This window comes from Lampetra planeri, chromosome 6 (assembly GCF_965212315.1).
Source record: "Lampetra planeri chromosome 6, kcLamPlan1.2.h2, whole genome shotgun sequence".
NCBI classification, from domain to species: domain Eukaryota; kingdom Metazoa; phylum Chordata; class Hyperoartia; order Petromyzontiformes; family Petromyzontidae; genus Lampetra; species Lampetra planeri.
In genome coordinates, this window is record NC_136112.1 from 417,160 (window position 1) to 438,024 (window position 20,865).

At 60.5% G+C, this 20,865-nt stretch overlaps 1 protein-coding gene across 2 annotated transcripts; it reads right to left on the minus strand.

Moving 5' to 3' along the window:
• Window positions 1–6,215: 6,215 nt before the first annotated feature.
• On the minus strand, window positions 6,216–20,652 carry LOC144719310 (annexin A2-like). 2 transcript variants are annotated; one of them, XM_078595140.1, is made up of 13 exons: window positions 20,405–20,652; window positions 16,538–16,618; window positions 16,100–16,196; window positions 14,363–14,457; window positions 13,968–14,081; window positions 9,821–9,911; window positions 9,439–9,518; window positions 9,248–9,304; window positions 8,504–8,597; window positions 8,294–8,389; window positions 7,972–8,030; window positions 7,449–7,568; window positions 6,216–7,020 (listed from the first exon to the last, which is right to left on the minus strand). In XM_078595140.1, the coding sequence occupies exons 2-13, from the start codon at window positions 16,595–16,597 to the stop codon at window positions 6,958–6,960; spliced, it is 1,026 nt and encodes a 341-aa protein (XP_078451266.1). In that variant the 5' UTR covers window positions 16,598–16,618; window positions 20,405–20,652; the 3' UTR covers window positions 6,216–6,957. The 2 variants fall into 2 exon arrangements, with proteins under 2 accessions (XP_078451266.1, XP_078451267.1); XM_078595141.1 differs by lacking the exon at window positions 20,405–20,652 and adding an exon at window positions 19,796–19,943.
• Window positions 20,653–20,865: the final 213 nt, after the last annotated feature.

Sequence of the window (20,865 nt, forward strand, 5' to 3'; positions counted from 1 at the left end):
CCGGGCTTGACTGATTCTCATTCCCTGCGTTCCACGGCGAGTGGTGGTCGTGGATGTTGTTGTGGTTGTGCTTGGTTGTTGTGAGGACAAGAAGCCAGCTCTGTAGCCGCGTAACCTTGTTCAGACGGGTGGGGGAGATATAAGGCGATGGGGCCACGTGATGGGCATTGTTAAAGAGAAGTTAAACTCTGAAGGGAATGTCGGCAAATAGGTTGGTGAACCCTTCTTTGGACATCTTTTGAGTGGCATCTCGTGGGTGGCGGTGGTTTTCTCCAGCTCCGACGATGTCATCCGTCACGCAACACGCTCATTAGAACGGAAATGGACAACACGTACCTCGCGTAGCAGGGCCCTCTTGAAAGGGAGTCTCTGGGCTCGGCGAGGCTTGTCAGGGTGACCAAGCGGAGTGGCAGTAATAATACATCATCGAGAGGCGCCGGTGAGGACCTCGAGCGTGGTGACGTCATGACGGGTTGTCGTGTTTCTTGGGAGCGGTGGCGCGGTGGTTAGCGCACTGCGCTCCAGCCACGGTGAACATGTTGCGAATATACGAACCTGGTTCTGAACTTCTTCTAGGACGACTCGACCTGAAATGAGTGCGGTGTGTAATCATCAGATATGCTCAACACTGGGGAGACAAAGGCACGTGGTACAGGCCACACCACCTGGTGCCTCGCGCCGACCTTAATCGATGCACGCTCTGTGACGGCCCTCAGCACTTGCCCCACCAGTCTGCGCAGGCTACCCGGGGCAGCTCGAGGCGCTGCGCTCTCCCTCCAGCCCCCAGCCTCCAGCCCCACGCGAAGCTTCGCGATTCATTATTAATTGGGCGTGAGAGCCACGCGCGTGGGATGAGGATGATAGTGATGTGAGGATTATATTTGGACTGTGCCCATTAAGGCCCGCGTGGAAACAACCTGCCGGGCTCTGAAGTCGTCGCTGTTTATCATCGCGTGCCCTCTTAGCCCGGGCAGAGTGAACAAAGTGCTGTTAGCGAGCACCCATTAGGGTGGTGATGGGGCCAGCACCAATCCCGGTCGTCTTTGTCTCACCGCTGCTGACGTCCACACTTTGTGGCGGTGCTGCCTGGCTCTCGTTTTATGACCGCAGTGGAGCAGCCTCAGCGCCAGGGCATCAATTAGACAAAGGCGTCCACGGCGCTCGTTGTCTTGGACAACGAAAGCTTGAATCGAACCCGGCGATCCTGAGTTCGATTTCCGACCACGGCTAAAATCTGTGATGAGTGCTATCCGACCGGGCTGTTGGGTCCGGCAAGTCACGAAACCGTTTTGACCAGCGTGGTGAAGTATGGTCTAACAACCCCGCGACCGAAAGGGCGTGAAACCCCTCAACTCAGTCGTAGCTTCTTGGCAAGGCGGTGTGAATTCATTAAATCCCCGATTCAAACGAGTGGCTCTTATACGTATTTCATGTTCAGTGAGTTTCTGGTTACATAGATGCTGTAGGCGATCTTATAACGCATCCCTTTATGCAGATATTCACGTTGATACATCTACAAATGCGTGATTTATGTCAAACCGGAGTTCCAGGCTTATCGCGGCGAGGTGGGGATTCGCACATCGCGAGCGCGTGTGGAGTGAATCCCCTCCGCGGTGGGACGTGGCACGCGATAGGCGACACGAGGGAGCACGGCTCGGTCCGTCACACGGAACCGTGAAGAACGCTGGTGAACATAGTGGAACAACGCGGACGTGTAGAATTAAACAGCTCCTTCGAGACCCACAAATCATCACACCTCCCTGCATTCCTCTGCGAAGACACCGGTGGTGGAAGCATCAACCGCATGAGGACATCCGCAGCATGTCGATACGCGCATCTCTTTCATAAATGGAACATTTAAGAGACGAGCCAAAGTAGCGCTATCTGAACTGAGGAGGCGGACTATCAGAACGACACGAACTCTCTCTCTCTCTCTCTGCTGAAGCCCTCTCGTCGTGGCGAGCAGCTGACCTCGACATTGGCCATTGAGCTCTTGAACCACAGCGCTGCTGCTGCTGCCACCAACAAGATAGAACTCGTGGCGCCGAGACGCGGTGGGCAGAGAGCGCGGGCCAAGGTACAAGCACGTGAATTATAACAACAATAATCTTTTTCTTTAGCCATGGCCACTCCACTGCTGGATGAAACCCTCCACAAGCCTGCTCGGCAAGGACGCGCTGTGCGCATGCCACGTGACTGAATCTGGGTTTAGTCACTCGCCGGAATCATCAGGCGCGTGCGGCGTGTGACGCGGCTTCGTTTGTTTTTGAACCGGAAGTCGATGAGCCCAGACGAGATCTTTCACTCGTCTGCGATTCTGGATCCAGTTTCTCTCTGTGGCCAATTGACGGTGAATTAAGTGACCACGGTCCACGTGATACACGGCCAATGAATCAAGCCGTGAATTGGCCGTGTGACTACATCGGTTGGGCTGTACCGATTCCTGCTCTTCGCCTTGCGCCTATCGGGTTGCTGGGCCCTCGTGCATCGCAGAGCGGAAACCCATGGCCCGGGTTGCATTAATCGACTTCGTTGGAAAAAATGTTTCTTAAATTCCCGTCGGATGCACCGCAAAGTTTGGGGAGCGCGTTGCGCAACGCGGCCACTGCCTCTGCCTCTCAGGGTCCGCCCCGCGGCTCGCGTCGCGCTCCGGGGAGGCGGCGACCGCACCCCGCGCGGCGCGTGAACTCGTCCACGCGCCGCGCACACGCGCACGCCTTCCTCGTGAACGAGGCGCGAGTCGATTGGAGTCGTCTCCGCCGCCCTGACGAGGTGGGGTCGAGTGGAACCGTCGCCACTTGCGGCGCGCGCGACGCGGGGCGCTTCACGGCACCCCGGGGCCCAGCGAGGGGGCAGCAGAGGCGGCCCCGCCTCTCGCGAGGTACAAAACGCCGACGCATCCCACGGGAAATAGAGGGGAGAAGTTGCTGCCGGGAAGACGCGGCCTTGAATGTTGCGTTGTTATTATTACGCAACGGTCAATAAGCGGGACTTTTACTTGTCCCCAGAAGATTTGCAGACTTCCCAGAACAGCTGACGCACTTAAAAAAAGAACGATTCTCGGTAAATCGAGAAAGGTGACAACCACCGAGGGCCGCGTGGACAGGACCGAGACGAGGGCCCCAGCCCACGGCGGGGTCGTCTCAGGATCTCCCGGAGAGTGACGTGGAATCCCCGTGCTGCATAATTCATTCGGGGGCCCCCCCGCTTCCCGTCTCCCTGTCTCTATCGCCCCGCCCTCCACCAATCCAGCACCACCGCAGCCGCCGTCCCCAGGCGCCGCTTGTGCGGAGCGCGCCGGCCGAGCGGCGAGGCGGCTCCACGGGGTCGCCACGAGGCCGTGGCCATCGATCGATCGTCTCCGCTGCGCTCAGTCCGCCGTGATCTGCTCAATTATTCACGGTGCGTTAAAGCCCCTTGCGTGAGTTCGAGCGGAATGCGCGCTGGGTTCCGGAGCCACTGGGATTTGGCAGGTGCGGGCTTAATGGGAAATATTGTACTGTACTGTGCTCCCACGTCTATGCTGCCCACCTTGATTTCAACAAATCATCCTCACGACGACTATCATCATCACCATTGCCTCATCACCATTCTTTCTCATCGTCATCATCACCATCATACGCATTCATTATCAGGGTCAAGGATGCGCCGTGAGTTGCCACCGTGGACCGGAGGAACCGTGACCTCCTGACCCTGGAGACCCCCTTTGGGCCCCTCCTTTCCCTGGGTCCGCCGATCCCCCGTGTTTACCGGTCGCGCGCTGCGGCTCGGCCTCTTCCCCGTGGCGACGCGCGGTGGCGCTCTCGGTCAAGGCAAGGAGTCGGTGACCTCCGGCGCGATCTCGAGCCCTGCCGCCGCGTGATGCCGCTCCGCCCACGTGGCCGCGGTTGGCCGCCACGTGGAGCGGGCAGCACGCGAGCGTTTGCGCTGCTCCACGCGGCCTCTCCCGCGCAGTGGAGGCTCCCCTCATTGCGAGTCTCATTGAGGAGAGTCTCAGAGAGTCTGATGGAGAGTCTTTATACTATAGAGTCGTATAGGGAGATAACTTTATCTTTTATGTTGTATGGCTGATATACACGCAGAGCAACGACTACAATTTCACATGCAGCTGGTCAAGCCCAGACAACAGCGTCAGGAGCAGCGGAGTGGTCGTAGTGTATCATCATCATCATCGCTGTGATGTCTCCTTCGTATTTGTGGATCGTGGCATTGCGTCGTCGTTATACGTTGTACGGTCTCTGTTCTGGATGACCACAGTCGCACCACGACTGTACATGAGTTATCCCCATCTACTGCCATGGTTTGTGCAGTGGATGTTGTTTAGGGTGGACCATGAGCTTCGTGGAAGATCAAACCCAGGGAACTTTTGCTTTGGGTCCATCACAACAAGCTGGTGTTTGTGAGTTATTTTGAACTCCGTTCAGCTCTCCAAACTTGTTCGGAGTCGAACTCTCATTGTGGAAGGTTAAGCGCATGGGTGCTGAACGAGCTTTGCGTGGCTTCCAGCGATTACGGGGAGCACCTGATCGGGAGTCCTTTTCTAGAATCTTGATATGGAGTCTCACCGAGTGCGACCCCGCGCACAGAGCCAAGGTGGTGCGCTACCGCCGCGCGTCACCAGACCCCGCGGGCTATGGGGAGTTGCGAGTCGGGGGGGCGGAGGGGCAACTTGGTGCCGAGCGCGCCAGCAACAGACACAAACAAGGTGGTGCGTTTTGTACCCCCCCCCCCCCCCCAGGTCGAGAGGAATTCCCTTCTGGTATCCAATTAGTGGCTTCTTGCGATTGACGGGGTAAATATAGTTGGCAGGGGCCGTTTGATGTCTCCGGCCTCACGAGGCCACGAAGCCGATGAGATATTAAATTTAGTCGTGGGTCGGTTCCCGCACCGGGCGTCACGGGGCCCCGCGGCCCGCGTGTTCGCTGGGGCCACCGATCCCTCTCCGGGAAGTCCACAGCGAGCGGCGCAGCCTCGGGGATTCGCTCGCCCCCCCCCCCCCTCCTGACGCAGAGACACGGCGGGGTTCGTGCTCGGGGGAGGGAGCGAGAGACGGGGCGAGGGACGGACTCGCGTGACCCGGTGGAGGTGCGGGAGTTGGGCTCTGGGTTAGTGGCGTCACGTGGTGGCCACGGGCCCTGCTGCGAGCCATGGAATGGGCTCCACCACCCCGACAGAGTCCGAGCGCCCCATGCACCCCTCTCTCTTCTCGTAGCCCGGGGTCGGGGCCCCTTCGCCCCATGGGACCCGGAGCAGTTGCAGCGCCCGCAACCCGATGGCTGCGCCGCTCGTCAGGGCTGCAGCTTGCGTCAGCGTGCGAGTTGTGGGGGTTTCAGGGTTCGGATAGAGGAAGGATCGTATACGATTACATTTGGGCGAAGGGTATAGTTCATATATGGCGAGGTGGAGACACGTGCCTGTCAGTGCGGATGTCGGGCTGGGGGTTAGATGTGGAGTTGGGGGTTAGGTTGAGGTTAGGGGCTAGATGCCAGTGCGGCCTGCCGCGGTGGCGAGATGTTGACTCCCTCGCCTGGTATGCAGGAGATCGTGGGTTCGATCCCGACCCGGACGCCTGCTGTATATTTGGAGTTTGCATGTTCTCCCTGTGGTTGTTACATGGATTTTTATCCGGGTCCTCCGGGTTTTCCCTCTTTTTAGAAACACGTGTTTAGAGTATTTGGCTGCTATGCATTTACACATGAACCACTTCGTTGTGCTAGCAAAAAGAGCTACATAGCTCAGTGGGCCTTCCCTGCTAAAGTAAAAAGTATTTTAAACACAGACCCCGTGGACCGGTACCGGTCCGTGGCCTGTTGGGAACCGGGCCGCACAGCAGCAGGAGGCGAGCGGTGAGTCCGCGCGTGGCCCGCCCCCATGGTTTTATTATTGACCACTTACGTCCGCGCCTTTTTCCCACACGGCGCACTCGTCTCAGTCTCAGTGTTGGTGAGCCCTCAAGCTCTAACCCCTAGTAGCCACAATGAGTACAAAACAAACGTCGCCGGAGAGCTTCTTTGAAAAGGTGGAAAGACCCAATGATGACCCCCCCCCCCGTCCGCCCGTGAAAAAAATGTCTTCCACGAAACGGGTCCCTGGTGCCAACGAGGTTGGGGAGCGCTGCCCTCACCTCCTTGCTCCGTCCCCCCACCAATCCCCTTCGACTCGCCGGGCCGCTGGCCCCGTCCAGTGGAGACATCACGAGACTGAAGCGAGGAGGAGGAGGTTACAGGATTTATTGAGGCACTATCGAGTCTGCGCGACGGGGCAGTTGCCAGCGACAAGAGGTTCCGCGAAGCGGTGACGCGAGTTGCGAGTGACGACTGCTATTGTAACCGGGCGCGTCACGTGGTACGTGCTCTCCTCTGGTCCGCGGACAACGCTCCCGTCTCCGTGGAGCGGCGAGCGAGACGGCGCCGTGGCCTGGTTCGCGACGTCGCGCGGGGACGGCGTGGCGATTGTGAGCGAACCCGCGCGTCGGTCACCCGGTGGCAGTCGACCCACAGAGGGTGCCAACCGGACGGTGGGCGCCCTCCAGACCCCAAGTCGCAACCTCGCGACCTCACGACCCCGGTTCGCGTCTTGGCAAAGGAAGCAGTGGAACTCTACGGTGACTCCGCGTGGCATCACCGCCCGGCCAGTCCGCGCGGTGATGCCACGCGGTGAGTCCGCGCGGTGACGAGGACGGCATCGCTGGGATAATCGGCGAAAAAAAAAGCACCCGGCGACTTGGAGCCCCGACCCACGTGGTCTCCACGGTGCAGAGCGGCGGTGGTGATGGCAATGATGGCGATGATGATGGTGTCGATGGCGAGTCTAAGAACACAATTGAATATTGACATGGGCGCGACTCGGAGCCCCGTGTATGTATGCGTGCGGGAGGGGGGTAGGGGGAATCTTGATCCGTGCATCTCCTCTTCGAACCCCCACGGCCGCCCCCGCAGCTTGGACCCCCGTGGAGGATCACAGGTCATCCCCGCCGCACATGGCCAACAGGATCTTCTGGTAGTCGCCCTTGGTCTTCGCCTGCCCCGACACAGACACACGCTCGCCCATCAGGGGGGGGGGGTCACTCGCCCATCAGGGGGGGGGGGGGGAGGGGTCACTCGCCCATCAGTCTGGAACAACTCCGTGGAGCTGTGGTGGTGCAGGACAGCATGAGGCCTCAGATTCGTCAACACTGCAGCTAACCAGTGACAATATCCGTGCACTGTGGTGTGTGTAATAGGCGACATTTTACGAAAGTACCACTCACTTCACAGAGCAGATAGGAGGCGTCACTTCTGCGCCAGCAGCTGCTTCACCATTGGGGGCATTGCACTGAGAGACAGTCGCTTCCTTCCCTGCTCCGGAGACTGCCCATTGCCACAATCGTCGCCCGTCAGGGCTCACCGCGAGGTCGCGTTGTAAGGTGGGGTGGGGGGGGGGCTATCGGGCTGCTGAGAGGGACTCACGGTGAGGAAGGAGTACAGCGACTTCCCATACTTGTCCTTGAACAGCTTGCGGATGTCCATCATGTCGACCTCGCAGCGCGACACCATCACACGCGTCAGCACCTTCTCCTTGAGTCCGCCCTGCCACGCACACACGGGGTCACGATTGTCCACCTGGGGTCACTCCTGCATGGGGGGGGGGGGGGGGTGGTCTCTTGCACGTCAAGAGTCACGTAGGGAGCCAACACCAGTGACGATCCTCTGAACTGGTCCTGGGCCTACCCTAGGTCGACTCAGACTCAACTGAGTACCCGGTGCAGTGTGTAAATACTACCACGAGGGAGACAAAGGCGGCCGGGTATAGTGCTGGTCACCCAGCCCCTTGTGTGCAGTGCTGGCTTCATTAGGTGCTCGCTAACAGCACTTGCCGCAAGAGTCTGTTAAGGCTACACGGGGGATCTTTGTCTTTGTGCGTGAGCGTGTCTGTGTGCCTGGCTACTGGAGGCACGCGATGACCCCCGAGACGCCCCCCGCCCTCCCTCACCTTCAAGGACTCATAGAGTTTGTCCGCGAAGAAGCCGGGCGGGCTCTGGATGTACTTCACTGCAACAACAACATCAACATCATCACGCACCGCTCGGGTCACTGGGTTAGGGTCGGTGGCAGGGCGAGTGTCGGTGTGTGGGTGGGTGAGGGTGAGGGTTGGCAAGGTGAGTGTGCTGCTGTGTGTGTGGGTGAGGGTGAGGGTTGGCAAGGTGAGTGTGCTGCTGTGTGTGTGGGTGGGTGAGGGTTGGCAAGGTGAGTGTGCTGCTGTGTGTGTGGCTGGAGGCTCCCTTGCGTGTTTGGCTTCCACGGCGCCCACTCACCCAGCGCCTGGAACGTGTCCCTGACGTCTCCCTTCACCTCCTTGTTGATGGTGCCCTCCATGTCGATCTCGCTGAAGTTCTTGTAGACAATAAACACTGCACACGTACACACGGGGGTGGGGGGGAGGTGGTCAGAGGACGTATCACAAGGCGGGGGGGGACGGACCCAATCCACGCGCAAGGTCGCGGTGACCGCTGGCGGCCACGCACCTCTGTTGAGGTGGGGGAGGCTCCGCGAGGTGAAGATGCTGATGAACTTGGGGACGTCGGTGCCCTTCCTCTGCAGGCCGCCCGCGAACAGATCCTGCGCAGGTGGGGGGGGGGGGTTCCACTCAATCACTCGCGCGCCCGGCACGGCCCTCGCAGGCCTCGCGACGCCAAGCGGCCAGCAACGCACAGCACGCAACGGGTAACGCTCAACGGGTGCTCCATCCCGGGTATTGATAGCAGCAGCGGATGTCCACCTTGGTAGAGCGGCAGCATTGACCACGTGTCCGCAGTTAAAGAGGCCTTGGCAGGGAACGGCGGCCTTGGCAGGGAACGGCGAACCCGGGTGTGCTGTGGTGGTGGTGTGGGGGTGTGGTGGTGTCGTGCTGTGGTGCTGTGGCGCTGTGGCGGTGTGGCGCTGTGTGGCGCTGTGTGGTGCTGTGGTGCTGTGTGGCGGTGTGGCGCTGTGTGGCGCTGTGTGGCGGTGTGGTGCTGTGGTGCTCTGGCGATGTGGTGCTGTGGTGGTGTGGCTGTGTGGTGCTGTGGCTGTGTGGTGGTGTGGTGGTGTGGTGCTGTGGTGGTGTGGCGCTGTGTGGTGCTGTGTGGCGCTGTGGCGATGTGGTGGTGTGGTGCTGTGGGGGTGTGGCTGTGTGGCGCTGTGTGGCGATGTGGTGGTGTGGCGCTGTGGCGGTGTGGCGCTGTGGCGATGTGGTGGTGTGGCGCTGTGTGGCGCCGTGCGAGTCTCACCCGCGCGTCCTGCTCCACGAGCTCCTCGTCGATGTTGCTGCTCTCATCTCGGTTCCCCTGGAGAGGAGGGGGGAGGGGGTAGAAGAGCACAGATCAGAGGAGGGAACGATGGGGAGCAGGGGGCCTCTTGGGGGGACCCCCAGCAGCTGGAGGGTTGTTGGCGGCAGGGCTGCGTTGCCGAGGCTTCCCACCTTGGCGAGCGCCAGCAGCAGCTTCTGGAAGTCTCCGGACGTGTCCGAGCTGATGTCCTTCTCGAGCTCAACCTTGTTCACTTCGTGAGCGGACGCGGCGGGGGGACAACGAGGGAGAGCGCGAGATCAGAACCGACTCGGGGCATATTTATTTATCACGGTTATCGAGAGGCCAGAAACTCAAAGCGCCAAGCGGCCAGCAACAAAGAGCACCGACGTCGTGAGTGCAGACCGGGAAATGTTGCTCGGAGAAGCCAGGGAGCGAGATGATGCGAGGGGACTCCGAAAGGGAAACCGAATATTGGAACGGGGAGCGTGCGGAGGGTCCCAGTACGACCGCGAGTCCGCGACAAACCGGCGCAGGGCAACACTCGGCACCCACCGGCCTTGTAGACCTTGCCGATCTCGCGCAGCTGCGCATTGGAGCGGGACACGAGGATCTCGATGAGCGTCTCCTCGTCCGTGCCAAGGCCCTAGAGACAGAGGGGGGGGGGGGGGGTGCGGGGGATGAGGTTAACGACGTCATTCAATTACGAAGGTGAAGGGGCAGCCCTGCAATGTATCGCTGCTCTCGTCACTGCTGCGAGTGCGAGGAGGGATTGAGAGGGGAGGAGGGATTGAGGGCAGGCAGGGGAGAGGGCAGGAAGGTTTCTCTACAGCTTGAGCAACGCTCCACCCCCACCCTCGTCCACCCCCACCCTCGTCCACCCCCACCCTCGTCCACCCCCACCCTCGTCCACCCCCACCCTCGTCCCAACCACTAAATCTGGACGGGACCGGAGTGGAATTTCACAGAGCGGGACCCCCCCGCCCATCCGACCCCCCCCCCCCCCGGGCTTCCTCCGCGAGCTGTCGGGCCGCCGCCGCTGCCCAGGCAGTGATCTCACTGCCAGGAAACGGAGCGAGGCCGCGTACAGTGGCGTCAACACAGATGTGAAACATCTACAGCAGCTACAGCAGCAGCTACAGCTACAGCAGCAGCTACAGCAGCTACAGCTACAGCAGCAGCTACAGCTACAGCAGCTACAGCTACAGCAGCTACAGCTACAGCAGCAGCTACAGCTACAGCAGCAGCTACAGCTACAGCAGCTACAGCTACAGCAGCTACAGCAGCGTCTGATCTGCGTCCCTACGCAGGCGGGCATCGTGCGAGGTGCTTCGACTCTTCCCTTCCTGCCCCCCCCCCGGCCCACTCCCCCCACCTCCCCCCCACCCCCCCACCCCCCCCCCCCGACTGGCGATTCGATTAACGGTCGACTTGTGAGCGGGGTCTGTTGCTTTTAACATTGCGTGAATGTTTGCAACTTGGAGGAAACCATCGACAGAGCAAATCGATTCCCACCCCGCTATTTGGCACCACTTTGCGGTGAACGTTAGCCAGACGTCGGGGATGGACTTGCTCTCGGCATAGGAATGTCGAGGGTCAGCAGCGGACAGAGAGTGACCGACTTGGAGGCGGTCTCGTGTTTAGGTAGAACATGAAGCGCATCGGCCCTGCCGCGATGAGCGCTGTGAGATGGCGCGCTCGGGCAGCTTTGCTCATGACGCGGGGAGAGAGAGGCGGGGGGGGGCTCTGTTCCGTGGCGCGGGGAGAGAGAGACGGGGTGGGGGGGGCTCTGTTCCGTGGCGCGGGGAGAGAGAGACGGGGTGGGGGGGGCTCTGTTCCGTGGCGCGGGGAGAGAGAGACGGGGTGGGGGGGGCTCTGTTCCGTGGCGCGGGGAGAGAGAGACGGGGTGGGGGGGGCTCTGTTCCGTGGCGCGGGGAGCCCGGGCTGAGCCAGGCGCTGGACTGGGTCGGGTCCAGAATAAGCGGTGGCGGGGTTGGGGGTGTGGAAGTTGGGGCGAGGTGGTGGAGCGAGCGGTGGGGCGAGCGGTGGGGCGAGCGGGCACACCCATTCACTGTCGAAAGGTTCGTAAACCCTTTTACGCGCACCCACATCCACACGCGCGCTCTCTCTCGACTCGCACCCACAAATACAGTCAAAGGCCCTCCGTATAGCCTCCAGCAGACTGTTGGGGCAGGTGCTGTTAAGCGAGCGCCTACAAAGGCCCGCACGGCACAACAACACGCCCAGCCGCCTTTGTCTCCCCAGTGCCTGTGTGTATGCATCGCACCAGGTACTCGTTGAAGACCGAGGGAGATCGAGGACCGTTTAAAATATTCGACACTGATGTTGGAATCCAACTCGGGTCGCCGGGTTCGTAGTGCAGTGCGCTAACCGCTGTGCCACGGCTCCCGTACACACACACACACGGCTCCCACACACACACACGGCTCCCACACACACACACGGCTCCCACACACACACGGCTCACACACACACGCGGAGTCGCGTTCGCAGTCTTTCGTCGAGACATCCCAGACGCGGACCCCCCCCCCACACCCGCCCAACCCCTACGCGCGGCACACCCATTCACAAAGACAAACATCCCCGTGTAGCCCACACGACGCTGTTCGGGCAAGTGCAGTCACGGCCGGACCGGCACACGTGACCAGCACCGCGTACGGCCACCTTCGCCTCCCCAGTGACGACGTTCACCAGGTACTCGTTTAGGGTTCAGTCGACCCCAGGACCCGTTCAGATATTCGCAGGCGGGAGTCGAACCCAGGTCTTCTTCTTCGTCACACACACGCGCGCCACACACTCAACTAGTAAGTGGTGACGTCACCACGGCGTTTGTGCCAGGCTGGGTGCACCTTGAGGCCACGAGGCGTCGGAGGCTCGCTGGCAGGAGGTGACGGGACAGGTGTTGTGCGCCACCCACGCACACACTGAACACGGAATGTCGCAGTCTCTCTGTTCTTACACAGTCTGACTGATGGTACAGGCTGACTGATGCTACAGTCTGATTGATGCTACAGTCTGATTGATGCTGCAGTCTGATTGATGGTACAGTCTGATTGATGCTACAGTCTGATTGATGCTACAGTCTGATTGATGCTGCAGTCTGATTGATGCTACAGTCTGATTGATGCTACAGTCTGATTGATGCTACAGTCTGATTGATGGTACAGTCTGACTGATGCTGCAGTCTGATTGATGCTACAGTCTGACTGATGCTGCAGTCTGATTGATGCTGCAATCTGATTGATGCTACAGTCTGATTGATGCTGCAGTCTGATTGATGCTGCAGTCTGATTGATGCTACAGTCTGATTGATGCTACAGTCTGATTGATGCTACAGTCTGATTGATGGTACAGTCTGATTGATGCTACAGTCTGATTGATGCTACAGTCTGATTGATGCTACAGTCTGATTGATGCTGCAGTCTGATTGATGCTACAGTCTGATTGATGCTGCAGTCTGATTGATGCTACAGTCTGATTGATGGTACAGTCTGATTGATGCTACAGTCTGATTGATGCTACAGTCTGATTGATGGTACAGTCTGATTGATGGTACAGTCTGATTGATGCTGCAGTCTGATTGATGGTACAGTCTGATTGATGCTACAGTCTGATTGATGCTACAGTCTGATTGATGCTACAGTCTGATTGATGCTACAGTGCGATTGATGGTACAGTGCGATTGATGGTACAGTGCGATTGATGGTACAGTGTGCTCCCACGGTATTCACATCCTATGGTCTCCGCCAGTGACCGCAATGTGCTGGCAGCGACTCGCGGGACGCGCTGCGATGGGAGAGACTGCCCGGGCCGGTTTCACAGCTCGTCCTGTAAGCGTCGACAGGCCAGCGGACGGCAGCACCGCAATGGATCGTTGCATCCATCTGTGCGGAGCACTGAGGGTCGTCGCTCTCCGCCCCTACTTCTTGTGCGTGCTGGGTTCTCTCCAGGGGTTATCGGGCTCCCTCCCACACGAAGCCAACCTCTCAACAATGGTGGAGCTCATGGCGAACATCCCAACCCTCCTGATAACGAGGCTTGTGACTCCGAGAGGCGAGTCTGGGCGAGTGAAGGGGCCACGGCGATGCCGCCGCTGCTGCTGCTGCTGCCGTGAGGAGGCCTCGTGGAGGGCGCGGCTGCTGGGATCGAGGAGTCACCGCACAGGGCGACATCGCACCGACGGTCCCACGGCGCTGCCAAGCGGGCGTGACGCGATCCACCCAGAGCCGCGACTCCAGCAGAGACGACGGCTCCTGATCCACCTCCACTCTCCTCCACTCTCCTCCACTCACCTCCACTCACCTCCACGTACTCACCCTCGCCATTAACTCCTCAGCCCGTCCACTCACCCCCTCGACGTTCTCTCACTACACCTCACCCTGCTCCACCACTCAAATCCTCGCCGCCTGCACCCCCCCCACTCACCCCCTTTCATCTCCTTACCCCCCCCCCCGCTCACCACCTCATCCGCTCACCTCCACCCAAACCCCTCGCCCTCCTCGCCCCCCCCCCCCAGCCACTCCCTCTACCCCTCACACCCGCACCCCACGACTCACCCCCTCCACTCACCTCTCCACTCGCCCCCTCCATCCCAATCCATCCTCCACTCACCCTTTAACATCTCACTCCCCCCCACCCTCCTCACCCTCCTCACCCTCCTCACCCTCCTCACCCTCCTCACCTTCATGGACCAGTTGAGTTCGTCAGCGTCGAACTCGGCGGGGCTCTTGAGGAGTCCGAGCACCACGGACTCGAGGCGTCCCGACAGCGCCGCCTTGAGGGCACTCGGCAGGTCCTGGGGGCGGGGCACGGGGGGACGGGGATGCGGTGGGGGAGAGGGGGGGGGGCCCGTGAGGGGTCAGGAACTCCCCGTGAAGAGGTGGAGGGGGCTCCTTGTGGGGCTCCGCGTCGCTCCTCGCCCGAGGCCACGGCGCCTCCACTCCCCGTCCCAGCTTGGGCCCCGTATTTGGATTTTGAAGAAGAGGATCTCACTACCCCCCCCTTTCTCACCCCCCTCCTCACCCCCCTCCTCCTCACCCCTCCTCACCCCCCCCCCTCCTCACCTCCCCCCCTCACCTTGCCGTAGAGCTGCTGGTAGGACTGCGCGATGGCGCGCCGCTGCACGTTGCTGCGGTCGGTGAGGACGTCGATGATCTTCAGCTCGTCCACTCCTGTCGGGCGCGGGGGAGGGGCGAGTGCTGGGTGAGCAGTGGCGAGTGGCGGTGTGAGTGAGTGGAGGTGAGTGAGTGGCGGTGTGAGTGAGTGAGTGGCGGTGTGAGTGAGTGGCTGTGTGAGTGAGTGGGTGGCGGTGTAAGTGAGTGGAGGTGTGAGTGAGTGGCGGTGTGGGTGAGTGGAGGTGCGAGTGAGTGGCAGTATGAGTGAGTGGCGGTGTGAGTGAGTGAGTGAGTGGCTGTGTGAGTGAGTGAGTGGCTGTGTGAGTGAGTGGTGGTGTGGGTAAGTGGCGGTGTGGGTGAGTGAGTGGCGGTGTGGGTGAGTCAGTGGCGGTGAGAGTGAGTGGCTGTGTGTGTGAGTGAGTGAGTGGCGGTGTGAGTGGCTGTGTGAGTGAGTGAGTGGTGGTGTGGGTGAGTGGCGGTGTGAGTGAGTGAGTGAGTGGCGGTGTGAGTGAGTGAGTGGCGGAGTGAGTGAGTGGCGGTGTGGGTGAGTGGCGGTGTGAGTGAGTGAGTGGCGGTGTGAGTGAGTGAGTGGAGGTGAGTGAGTGGCGGTGTGAGTGAGTGAGTGGCGGTGTGAGTGAGTGGCTGTGTGAGTGAGTGGGTGGCGGTGTAAGTGAGTGGAGGTGTGAGTGAGTGGCGGTGTGGGTGAGTGGAGGTGCGAGTGAGTGGCAGTATGAGTGAGTGGCGGTGTGGGTGAGTGGAGGTGCGAGTGAGTGGCAGTATGAGTGAGTGGCGGTGTGAGTGAGTGAGTGGCTGTGTGAGTGAGTGAGTGGCTGTGTGAGTGAGTGGTGGTGTGGGTAAGTGGCGGTGTGGGTGAGTCAGTGGCGGTGAGAGTGAGTGGCTGTGTGAGTGAGTGAGTGGCGGTGTGAGTGGCTGTGTGAGTGAGTGAGTGGTGGTGTGGGTGAGTGGCGGTGTGAGTGAGTGAGTGGCGGTGTGAGTGAGTGAGTGGCGGAGTGAGTGAGTGGCGGTGTGGGTGAGTGGCGGTGTGAGTGAGTGAGTGGCGGTGTGAGTGGCTGTGTGAGTGAGTGAGTGGCAGTGTGAGTGAGTGAGTGGCGGTGTGGGTGAGTGAGTGGCGGTGTGGGTGAGTGAGTGGTGGTGTGGGTGAGTGGCGGTGTGAGTGAGTGAGTGGCGGTGTGAGTGAGTGAGTGGCGGAGTGAGTGAGTGGCGGTGTGGGTGAGTGGCGGTGTGAGTGAGTGAGTGGCGGTGTGAGTGGCTGTGTGAGTGAGTGAGTGGCAGTGTGAGTGAGTGAGTGGCGGTGTGGGTGAGTGAGTGGCGGTGTGGGTGAGTGAGTGGTGGTGTGGGTGAGTGGCGGTGTGAGTGAGTGAGTGGCGGTGTGAGTGAGTGAGTGGCGGTGTGGGTGAGTGAGTGGCGGTGTGGGTGAGTGGCGGTGTGAGTGAGTGAGTGGCGGTGTGAGTGAGTGAGTGGCGGTGTGGGTGAGTGAGTGGCGGTGTGGGTGAGTGGCGGTGTGAGTGAGTGAGTGGCGGTGTGAGTGAGTGGCGGTGTGAGTGGCTGTGTGGGTGAGTGAGTGAGTGAGTGGGTGAGTGAGTGAGTGGCGGTGTGAGTGAGTGAGTGGGGGTGTGGGTGAGTGAGTGAGTGTGTGGGTGGGGGCGAGCTGTGGCGAGCTGTGGCGAGTGGTGCGCACCCTTGGTCTTGATGGCGGCTTCGATGGCCTCGGCATCGGATTTGGCGTTGGAGTTGGGCTGGGTCTTCTCCACCCCGCGGAACGAGGTGAAGGGAATCTGCGGCGTGGCGGTGGGAGAGGGGTACACTATGAACGGGTTGCCCGCGATTAGCCCCGCACCTCCGATGGGCACGGTCGGCTACGTAGGGTGCGAAAGAAGTTCAGAGGCACAGTAGATCGGCAGTTCGCGTGTGGCCGGTGGGTTAAAGTGTGGGGGTACTTCCCACACGTCTGGCCAGCGTGGGAAGAGTAGGCCAAATACCCTCGGCAGCTCCCTCTCGCGGAGGCCACTTCCCCAGCAGTAGCGCGAGCGAGCAATTGCAGGGCTGCGCCTTTTACCCGACGAGGGAAGCAGTCCCCCCCCCCCCGTCCCGGGGGGACCCCTGAGAGGGGACTCACCGGAAGCTCGGTGTCCCCCTCGCCGCGGTTCATGTGCTTCATCAGCTCGTGGACCATCATCTTGGCAGCGTGCAGTGGGACCTGAGCAGCCGCGCACAGGGACACGGCGACACGAGTCGGACACCGGTGCGGAGGAGAAGGCGCGGAGGGGGGAGGGGGACAGGAGCGCCCCCCCCCCCAGCCGCACCCCAAGTGTGGCAGCACTCATCCCCACTCGGCCACAGGGGTCCGGACGAGGTCTGGGACCAATCGCGCGATTATGAAACGACTCGGCGCCTGGCAGGAGGAGGAATAACACGAACGCGAATCCGCGTCTCGTCCGAGCCAAACAGCACGGGGGGCACGTGACGAGCCCCCCCCCTACCCATCCCGCCCGGGGCGCCGCGGGGCTCGCGAGGGAGGAGAAGCCAAGAGGGGGAGGGGGGGAGAGGAGGAGGGGATTGGGGTAGGGGGGTAGGGGAGGGGTAGGGGGAGGGGTGGGGGGTCTTCACTGAGGTCTGGGATGCAGCCAGGGGATGGGGAGAGAGAGACACACTTGGATACGTGGAGAGAGAGAGACTTAGATACGTGGAGAGAGAGAGAGACACACTTCGATACGTGTGGAGACCCACACTCGGATACATCGAGACACGCAGTGATACGTGTAGAGAGACACATATCTACATATAGATGCACACGCGCTTGCACAGAGGCAGATCGATGTGTGATCACAGAGCCACAGACAGCATTGCTAATGAGCTCGCACACAAAAGACACGAAAACAGAGAAACAGCAATAGCCGAGACGCATTAACCCACGCACGCTCCGTAATACACGGATCATTCAGACGCCCGGATACATGACACCCACTCACACACACACAAACTCATAAATAAACACTGCGCTCTGACACTTAGGGATACAAAACACGGTGATATGAGACGCACACACACACGGACACACACACACACACGGACACACGGACACGTCGAGAGACACAGACGGAGTGAGTGTCTTGTATATATCACAGAGGCATTTGGAACACTGCGTCAAAATAATAACAAAACGATGTTACCAGGTAAAGCAACACTTTACCTGGCGATCTGGCCACATTGTAATAGGTCATCGAGTGACGTTACCTTCATTTGTGATCATTTATAGGAGCAGTCAAACAATCCGAACGCCTCTTCTCCATGTGGAGGGCAACACCGGAGGAACCCGGGACAAGAACCGACGCGTCCACCACGTGGAGAGAGAACGACGCAACGACACCGCGCACAGGCGTCGGGAGGGTCCCCGAACGAACCCATCACCTCCTGCGTCGCAGGCGAGGAAGCGAACATCTCCTCGCCATCGCAGCGTCTAAAAAGATAGACCCCCCCCCACAGACTACCCCCGCAGACTACCCCCGCAGACTACCCCCGCAGACTACCCCCGCAGACTACCCCCGCAGACTACCCCCGCGATCCCCCGGGGCTACTCGGGCCGACCCCGTTCCGCGGGATGTGGACTCGGAGCAGCTCACGCGCTCGCAGTTCCCCGTCTCCAAACCGCCCCCTCGTCCCATGTGAGCGACTAAGGGGGTCTGCGTCCCCCTTGCCCAGACCCCTGTGAGCCTCTAAGGGGGTCTCCTCCCCCTTTCCCAGACCCCTGTTTGCCGGGATATCGACTGCCCGCACCCCGAGCACGCGATGCGCCGCAGCGGTTCCAGGCGACATCGTCGCCAGCAACTGGCGACGATGTCGCTCCGTCGCCTGACGACACGTCACCGCTCTGCTGTGGAGGATCGTTGCCCGAAACGTCACCGATCATATATTTTATTTTAAGGCCACACGAGGTGTTAGTGACAAGGGACGCGTCGTTGTTTGTGCGCCACTGCCAATGCAGCAGCAGCAGCAGCCACAGTTCCGTGTTGTTGTAAAATGAACTCCAATTGTCTCGAGCCCACACTTCGTGCCCTCTGGGTCAGAAGTGTTTCGGCTCGAGACGACCTCATCCAGCAGTGGATAGAGCAGTGTCTCGGCTCGAGAATAACTCTGGGGGGAGGGGGGGTTAGGCGGGACGTGCAGCTACCAGACCAGGAGGCCGTAGCTGACTCGAGTAGTCGAATGGCGACGCTGGCGAGTCGCGTTGGTAACAGTCGCAGGTGACGACTGTTACTGCTCGTGACGACTGTTACTGCTCTCATAACATCGCGCTCAACGCCCTGGGCCAGGCTACGATGAGGGAATGGAAACGGGTGGGGGTGGAGTGTGGTGGGGGGGTGGAGTGGTGGGTGGAGTGGGGGTGGTGGCGCTCTTCTGCCAGTCTCCCAGCCGCACCTGCAACACAAAACTGGTTTCCGAACCCGAACGCGCAAAACGCGGAGCGGATCCCTCCGCCGGTGAGGATGACCGAAACGCGCGCCCGGTAAGAGATCTCCTGTCGTGTGTGGTCACGCGAAGCCGGACTGCGGATGAGACACCTAATGTTGAACCAATGCTGATGCAAACTCTGCACTCCCCGCAGGCCGCGTGGCTGACGGGATGTGTGCAATCCGCTCTGCACTCTGCACTCTGCTCCCTTGTTCCACACACGCAGCGGCCACGCTTCGAGCATTTAAAAAAAACACGGCACGGATCGACTCCGCGGAGCCGGAGTCTCAACTCCCCCCCAATCCCCTCATCTTCCCAACTCCCATCGACCACTCCCAGCCCTCCCCAAAACTCAACCGTCATCCCTCTACCCCCCCCCCGTACTCCGCTCCCTCCCTCCATCCGCCCCACCGAGACTGAACAGAGACGCAGAATGGATTCTTGAATCGTAACCGCGACTCAAGCGTCGGCCCTCCACCCCGAGCCTTGCACCCGTACCACATGCTCGAGTACTGTGGTGAAGATGGAGTGTGTACTGTGGCGTGTGTACTGTGGTGAAGATGGAGTGTGTACTGTGGAGTGTGTACTGCTGTGAAGGTGGAGTGTGTACTGTGGTGAAGGTGGAGTGTGTACTGTGGTGAAGATGGAGTGTGTACTGTGGAGTGTGTACTGTGGTGAAGATGGAGTGTGTACTGTGGAGTGTGTACTGTGGTGAAGGTGGAGTGTGTACTGTGGCGTGTGTACTGTGGTGAAGATGGAGTGTGTACTGTGGAGTGTGTACTGTGGTGAAGATGGAGTGTGTACTGTGGTGAAGATGGAGTGTGTACTGTGGAGTGTGTACTGTGGTGAAGGTGGAGTGTGTACTGTAGTGTGTGTACTGTGGTGTTTGTAGTGTGTGTACTGTGGTGAAGATGGTTTCTGTTACCGGGTCTGTGCCGTGTCACGAGGCGTGTACCGACGGTTGTGAAAGCACTCCGAACGAGCGCTCCCCTTTCCACGGCTCACGCAGAGTATCAACAAAGACGCAAAGCTCCCCCGAGTAGCCCACGGTTCCTGTCGGGGCAAGTTCTGTGAACGAGCCCCGCGCGCCCCTCTCCTACACCCTCCCCCCCCTGCACCCCCCCCCTGCACCTCCCCCCTGCACCGCGCCCCCCTCTCCACATTCCGCGCCTCTTGCTACACCACCGCGACCTCCCACGCCCGGCTGCAGCTCCACGCTTCGACTCACCCCACCGCAGCGCACACCCAGCCCGCAGTGCCACGCCCGCCGCTGCCGCTGGGCGCAGGGAGCGGTGGGGGGGGGTCTGCGTTCTGTTTGCGCGCAGCGCTCGGCACTTTAAGCGCAGCGTCGGCCCTTAGCCAGACACCTCAACTCAGTTTGCGAGCTTCTGTTATCCCTGCCCCCCGATCGCGTGGGTCCCTGTCTCCGCCTCGGGTCAGGGCGGGCGGTCTGGGAGCCGGGACCCCGAGAAACTCCCTGGAACCCCCTGGACCCGCCTCGCTCCGGGGGCGGCAGGGCGCACGCGCGACTCACCGAGCAGTGGCGCAGAAAGAGACGGCGATCACCAGAGTCAGCCTCGTCGCGCGCCTCTCCGCGCTGTTATATGAGCCCTGCCTGGCCCTGCCCAGCCGGCAGATCGACACGCCCTTGTGCCCGCTCCCACATGAGGAGGGCTTTGTCTCACTTGCCAATTTCAGCGGCTGCAAAAACCCGGAACATGGATTTCTGGAACTCTTGCATCGTGGATTCCCTGCGCCGAGTGAGCTCTGGAGACTTTACACGCGGGGCGCTGCTGCAGAGGAAACTCGGCAGGGCGCGGAGCGGGAATGTAGTGATCTGGTCCGGGTTGTGCTAACAACGTTCTGTGTTGGTGGACCTGGGAGAGGGGGAGGGATGTTTGAGTCATGAGACCCCTGGGGAGCGGGCGAGGCTCGCGGAGCCACACGAATACAGTGGAACATAAAGGAGGGGCGGCGCTGGTGGTGTTGAGACTG